This window comes from Coturnix japonica, chromosome 11 (assembly GCF_054131305.1).
Source record: "Coturnix japonica strain WE chromosome 11, WE-NBRP24, whole genome shotgun sequence".
NCBI lineage: Eukaryota > Metazoa > Chordata > Aves > Galliformes > Phasianidae > Coturnix > Coturnix japonica.
The window spans coordinates 20,023,152-20,028,955 of NC_140673.1; the positions used below are offsets into that span (position 1 = coordinate 20,023,152).

At 70.3% G+C, this 5,804-nt stretch overlaps 1 protein-coding gene across 3 annotated transcripts; it reads left to right on the top strand.

The window, feature by feature from the left end:
- The first annotated feature begins 631 nt into the window (after nucleotides 1-631).
- ARTN (artemin) lies at nucleotides 632-5,676 on the top strand. Of its 3 annotated transcripts, none has more exons than XM_085512330.1 (4): nucleotides 632-771; nucleotides 4,093-4,163; nucleotides 4,263-4,440; nucleotides 4,573-5,568. In XM_085512330.1, the coding sequence occupies exons 2-4, from the start codon at nucleotides 4,098-4,100 to the stop codon at nucleotides 5,007-5,009; spliced, it is 681 nt and encodes a 226-aa protein (XP_085368456.1). In that variant the 5' UTR covers nucleotides 632-771; nucleotides 4,093-4,097; the 3' UTR covers nucleotides 5,010-5,568. The 3 variants fall into 3 exon arrangements, with proteins under 3 accessions (XP_085368456.1, XP_085368458.1, XP_085368457.1); XM_085512332.1 differs by lacking the exon at nucleotides 632-771 and adding an exon at nucleotides 1,357-1,647 and having other exon boundaries at nucleotides 4,573-5,676; XM_085512331.1 differs by lacking the exon at nucleotides 632-771 and adding an exon at nucleotides 2,253-2,368.
- The last annotated feature ends 128 nt before the right edge of the window (nucleotides 5,677-5,804 follow it).

The following is a 5,804-nucleotide window of genomic DNA, read 5'->3' on the forward strand; positions in this document are numbered from 1 at the left end:
CGGGTGATATCTCCAGGTGTTGAACAGGGAGCCAGGACCTCTGTCTTCTAGGACAGCAGCCACAAAGGGACAGGAGAGGTAAGAGGCAGGATGCTGCCATCCTGTTACAAGGGACACCATGGGCACTATACAGGTCCACTGGGCACCCCTCTGTGCTATGCCCATCTTGTGGGCATCTCCCCAGTGTAGACACAGCTCTTGCCCTACAGACACAGCCAGGCACCCCAGGGCACAGCATGTCACTCGTGAGCACCGTTTTCAAGTGGTCATCCATCCTCACTGCTCCGCTCTCCATCCCTGCAAAGCAGAGCAACCCATTCCTTGTCCCACAGGGATGCTCCTGTACCCCCAAACCTGCTAAGAGATGGCAGAAACCCCCTGCACATGTTGGGGACAGCACCTCCGTGTCGCGTGTCTGCCAGCAGCAGGGGCAGCTCAGCCTTCACACTGCCCGACAGGTGATGCCGCAGGAGGGAGCGGAGCCGTCATCCCCACGCTGGATAATCCGAGCAGACGGCTCCGGGGCCGGGCTGCGTCCCGTCGGCCCGCTCCGTCCCGGGGAGCACACGTGAAGCGGGGCCGAGCGGACGAGCGGAGGCGGCCCTGGGATTTGGCACGTTCGCAAGGAGCACTCGAGAGCCCGGGATGGACGTGGAGGGCCCTGGGCGGTGACGTAAGGACTCGCACGGGCTCGGCTCGGCTCGCCAGCCGGCCCCCATGTCCCCCGGGCCTGCGGCGGCCCCGGCGGAGGGAGGCAGGGAGCGGGCGGAGGTAAGGGCCCGCGGCCGGGCGGACTCCTCCTCCGGACGCGCACGCGAGGCACACGGTGGCCCGAGGTGGCTCGGGTGCGTGGGACGCGCCGTAGGGACGGTTCCCGTTTGCCTCCTCCGGAACCCACGGGCCGCCCCTCCCGACGGGTCCCCGAGTGCGAGGGGTCCCCGCGGGGCTGCTGACAGTGAGGGCGCTCCGTGGGTCTCCCCCCGACGCCGTGGGGCTGCCGCCACCCCACGCGCGGGGCTCGGTCCCCACCTCCCGCAGCGCCCGGGGATGGGCTGAGTTCTGTCCCCGGGCTCCGTCCGTGCCGCTGGCAACGCGCTGTCGGGGCAGCCGTCCGCCGGTCCGTCCTGCGGGGCTCCGTCTGCCCGGTAGTCCCGAGCGGGTCCCGGTGCCGCCGCCGGTGCGGTGCGAATCTCCCTCCGAGCTCGGGGGCCGGTGTGGATCCCGGTACCGACGCGGGGTGCGGCTCCTGCTACCGGCGGGGTCTCGTCCGGCGCGGGTCGGGGTCCTGGTGCCGCTCGGGGCGCGGTGCCGGTGCCCGCCCCGCCGGTCAGGTGACGGCCGCTGGAATTTGACACCGGCGGCTGCGGAGGGAGCGGGATGGAGCCGCCGCTACCCCGCACTGCGCGCCCGCCCGCCGGGCCCGGCACCGCACCGCCAGGCGCAGCGGGACCCGCGCCGCGACCCCCGAGGCGCAGCGGGAGCGGCACGGCGAGCGGCGGACGGAGTCCGTGCCGGTGTCGGCGGGGCAGCGCCGGCCCCCGCCCGCGCCCCGCCCCGGCGCGGCGGCGGCGAGCGGCGGGGGGCGGCGGGGAGCGGAGGCGATGCGGGGCGGCGGCGGCCCGGGGGATGGTCCCCGCCGCGGGCACGGTGAGTGCGGGCCGGGGGGCGGGCGGCAGCGTCCGTCCCAGCCTGCCGGCAGCGGCGCTACGGGAACACCGGGGCGGGGGGGGGGGGGGAGGGAGCCGCTCCGCCGCCCGCCCCGACCGGCAAAACCCGCGGAGAGCCGAGAGGGGGCCCGGACCTCGGGGCAGATCCCGGCCGGACGGCTCCCGGGACTGCCCGATCCGAGCCGCGCGGCCGGAGGCGCTCGGCAGCCGCGGCGGGGAACGGGGCTCCGCGTCCGGGCCGGGGAGAGGCCGGGACCCCGCTGCGAGTGCCCGGGGCACGGGGCCGGGCACAGCCCGCTGGGCACGTCGGGCAACCCGGGCTCAGCCGGTACCGGCGTGCGGGGACGGAACGGGGCAGCTCCCGCAGTGACCGCGCGTCCCGTAGTGCCGGTGGGAGCACCGGGACGCGGGGCCCGGCGCTACCCGGGTCCCAGGGTCGGAGGGTCCGCTTCCACTCGGTTCGTGGTCCCACGTGTCCGGCCCCGGCCTCCCCCGGTACCGCGGACAGGTGCCAGCCTCGAGTCATCTGCGGGCGACCCCTCGCGTAGTCCTGCTCTGGACAGCGCGGTGGTGCCCGCAGGTGCCCGAGGAGGTGTCAGGGCACGGCCAGGAGACACGGCGTTATGCACGGCCCCGAGCAGCCCCCGGGATGCCGGGACACGCGCTCTCAGCTCTGGGCTCCCCGGCGTGAGCGGCGAGAGGTGCGCAGCCCCGGGGGTGGGACGCGTGTTGGGGGGGCGGAGGGGGCAAGCTGAACCGAGCGAGGGTGCATCCTCGCTTGGATCGCTCTGATGCCGACCTGGGAAGAGCTGCGGAGCCCATCAGCGGCCGGGGCTCTTCCAGCCGTGCCTGGGGCTGCTCCCACTCGGACCGCTGTCAGACAGCCGGGGCTGCGGGGCTGCCATTCCCTTGCGGTGCCCAGGAGCCCGGCTGAGCCCTGCCTGTTCTCCCCACGAGAGTGCGGAGCAAACGCGGGCTACTGCGGGGATCGACCTTCTCCCTCCCGCTGCACTCGGCGGATTCCGGGGCCGTGCTGCCGCCGGATGGGAGAAGCCTGTACTGCAGCCCGGCACCGCCGCACTCCCGTTCCCTCTCCCGGGGCAGATGCTCCCGCTCGGACCGGGGCGGCAGAGCGCGTTCCACCACCGGCGGTGCGCGGCTCCCAGGGGGCGGGCGGTGCCCGGGCCGGGCCGGGGCCGAAGGAACGGCAACCCCGCACCGTGGGCCCCACGGCTGTGTCACCTCCTGGCTCCGGGCCCGCCGCCTGCGAGGGCCCCCGTCCCGTGCCGATGTGCTGCTTGGGCTGAGGGGCCGCGGCGGGGCGGCAGGACAGGGACGGGGGGCCCAGGTTCAGCCCGACGGGGCCACGGGACCCTCGAATGGCCCCTCTGGGGGTGCCGGCCTGGGAAAACCATGACCTGGCAGCAGTGGCTGGCACGGGGCCACGGGACGCCATGGGAGCAACGTGCTGCGTGGGTCGTGCTTGGCCAGGATGGGGATACGGCGGGGGCCTGCTGCCAGCCCTGCCCGGTGCTCGGACCCCAGAGTGGGCTGGAGGGCCTGGCAGTGCCCATGGCAGCCCCTCGGCATGGCATGGCTCAGTGCCACCCATGCAGCAACAGGGCCTGGGGGCTGGTGAGCATCTCCTCAAGGGCTGGGGGGAGTTTGTCTCCTCACCCCGGCAGCACCCTGGCTGCTTCCACCCATCATTAGGCCAGCAACGCTCTCTGCAGCATGTCCCGTCTCAATGCTTCTCCACCACGGAGCACTGGGGAGAAAGCCAAGGGGAAGTCCCTGCTGCAGGATGCCACCGAGCTCCAAGGGGACAGCCCTGTCCCTGTGTGGCTGGGTCAGCAGGCGGCGGGTGGGAGCACTGGGGTGGAATGGTCTTGGAGAGAGCAGTGTGCTGAAGTGCTGTGTCCCCATGGGAAACACCCATCCCACCCTTCAGCCGCATTGCTTGGGGCTGTGTGCCTCAGCTTCCAGGCAGCATGGTGGGCAGGCAGTGTGGGGCTCAGGGGTGGCTGCACCAGGGGACCCTGTGCTAATGGATTTGGAGCTCCCGAGGTCAGGCTCCCACTGCCAGGAAGAAAAACATTCCCAGGGAAGAGCCATGGGAAAAGGGCCCCCACTCTGTGGCACTCCCAGCCACTGCCTTATAACACAGCCTGGCATCCTGGGCTGCTCGTGTGAAGAGCCGGCCTGCGTCCTCCCAAGGAGAGGTGCTGGGCAAAGTCCCTTCTGCCAGCATCCCCAGGGAGGGGTGCACGGGGGGTGTGGGTGTGTAGTCAATGGGGATGGGATGCACGATGGGGAGCTGGGAGATGAGGGAGGGGATGGACTGCTTGGTGGGACAATGGTGTGCCAGCTGCTGGGCTGCACAATTGCCATTGCACAAGCACTGACACACACCCTATGCTTGCAGCCAGCATGGAGCAGCAAGCAGGACCACCAAAGCCAAGACCTGCAGGACCCAGCACGCATCCACAGCCCAAGGTGAGCCCATGCCTGGCTGCCGATGATGGTCAGGATCCCCCATTCCCATCTCCATCTCCAAGGCCGGCGCTCACCCCACCGTGCTCTGCTGTGTTGCAGGAGGGGATGCTCTGGGGGGTCCTCGCCATCCTGTCGCTGCTGGCCGGGCTGGTGGCCGGCACCGTGCGGACCCCGCACTGCAACGAGACGCTGGATGCAGCCCCCACACCGCGGGGCATGGCCACTGCCAGTGTGGAGGACGGCGTGGAGGTGCCTCTCGCCTGGAGCCAGCTGCACGGTGTGTGTTGGTACTGCCACCCTGGGGTTTGGTAGCACATCCATCCTGGGCACAGGTGGACACTGTAGGGGATGGGGAGCTCGGTGGTGCTGGGAGGACAGGAGCTGACAGTGCTGTCCCACTGACCCACAGGTGACAACGTGACGACGGGAGCCCCAGGTGGCACGGAGTTGGCGGAGGACCTGCTGCTGCGAGCCGAGCGCTCACCGACGGGCACCGGCAAAGCCAAGAAGGGACAACGGAAACCTTCGCGTGGTGCCCGAGGGCGCAACTGCCACATCCGCAACCTGATGGTGAAGGTGCGCGACCTGGGGCTGGGCTTCAACTCGGACGAGATCGTGCTGTTCAAGTACTGCAGCGGGTCGTGCCACCGGGCACGCAGCAACTACGACCTGACGTTGGGCAGCCTGTTGCGGCAGCAGCTCATCGTGCCGGGGCCGCAGGAACGCGTGCTCAGCCACCCCTGCTGCCGGCCCACTCGCTACGAGGCCGTGTCCTTCATGGATGTGCAGAACACGTGGCAGACGGTGGAGAAGCTCTCGGCGGCCGAGTGCAGCTGCATCGGTTGATGGGGAGCTGCCGGCTCGGCCTCGGCTCGATGCACCCTGCCGATCCCCAGCCTGGAGGGAGGCAGGAGGGTGGTCCCGGTGTGACACGGCCACGAGGGACCGAGGTGACACGGTTGCGGCGGACGGGGGTGGTTCTGAAACCGAGCCCCTCCGCTCAGTGCCAAGCAGAGCCGGGGGGTGCGCCCCCACCTGGGAGAGATGGAGGGGATGGGGCATCCCTGTGCCGGACTGCTGACCTCACATCCCCGCGAGCATCGGGAGCGGGGCAGGAGGGAGCACCCGGGGGGGCTCCCCGAGGACAGGGGCCAACGTGCAGCAGAATGGGGCGACGCTCAGCCCCAGCCCCGGGTCCCTGCCCGGCTCCGAGGGTCCCCGCGGCGCTGCGGCACTCAACTATTTATTGCTCTAAGTTATTTATTTATTGTTCTCGAGCGGCAGCTCCTATTTATGACTTTGGGCCCGCGGGGCCGGGTGTCATGCAACCCCAGCGCTGATGCGAAGCCCCGGCCTCGGGCTCCTCGTGCCCGCAGCGTTTTTTTGTTTTGTTTTTTCTATTATTTGTTATAAAAAAAAAAAAAGAAGGAAAATAACGGGAGGATAAACTCTATTTTTGTACAGCCGCCTTTTCCTGTAGCAATAAAGCGATGGGCCGCACGGCCGACCCCGCAGCTCCGGGCTGTACGTATCTCCCGGCGGGGCGGGGCGCGGGGCCGGGACTACCGCTCCCGGCGTGCGGTGCGGCGGGGCCGGGCTGCGGAGCGGGGCGGAGCGGTGGGACGGGGCGGACGGACGGAC

Bases quoted from the DNA above. Each gene is read 5' to 3' on its own strand.
- ARTN (XM_085512332.1), top strand. From the start codon at position 1,602: ATGCGGGGCGGCGGCGGCCCGGGGGATGGTCCCCGCCGCGGGCACG. The intron at 4,164-4,262 runs GTGAGCCCATGC...GCTGTGTTGCAG, and splicing joins GCACGCATCCACAGCCCAAG to GAGGGGATGCTCTGGGGGGT. The intron at 4,441-4,572 runs GTGTGTGTTGGT...ACTGACCCACAG, and splicing joins CGCCTGGAGCCAGCTGCACG to GTGACAACGTGACGACGGGA.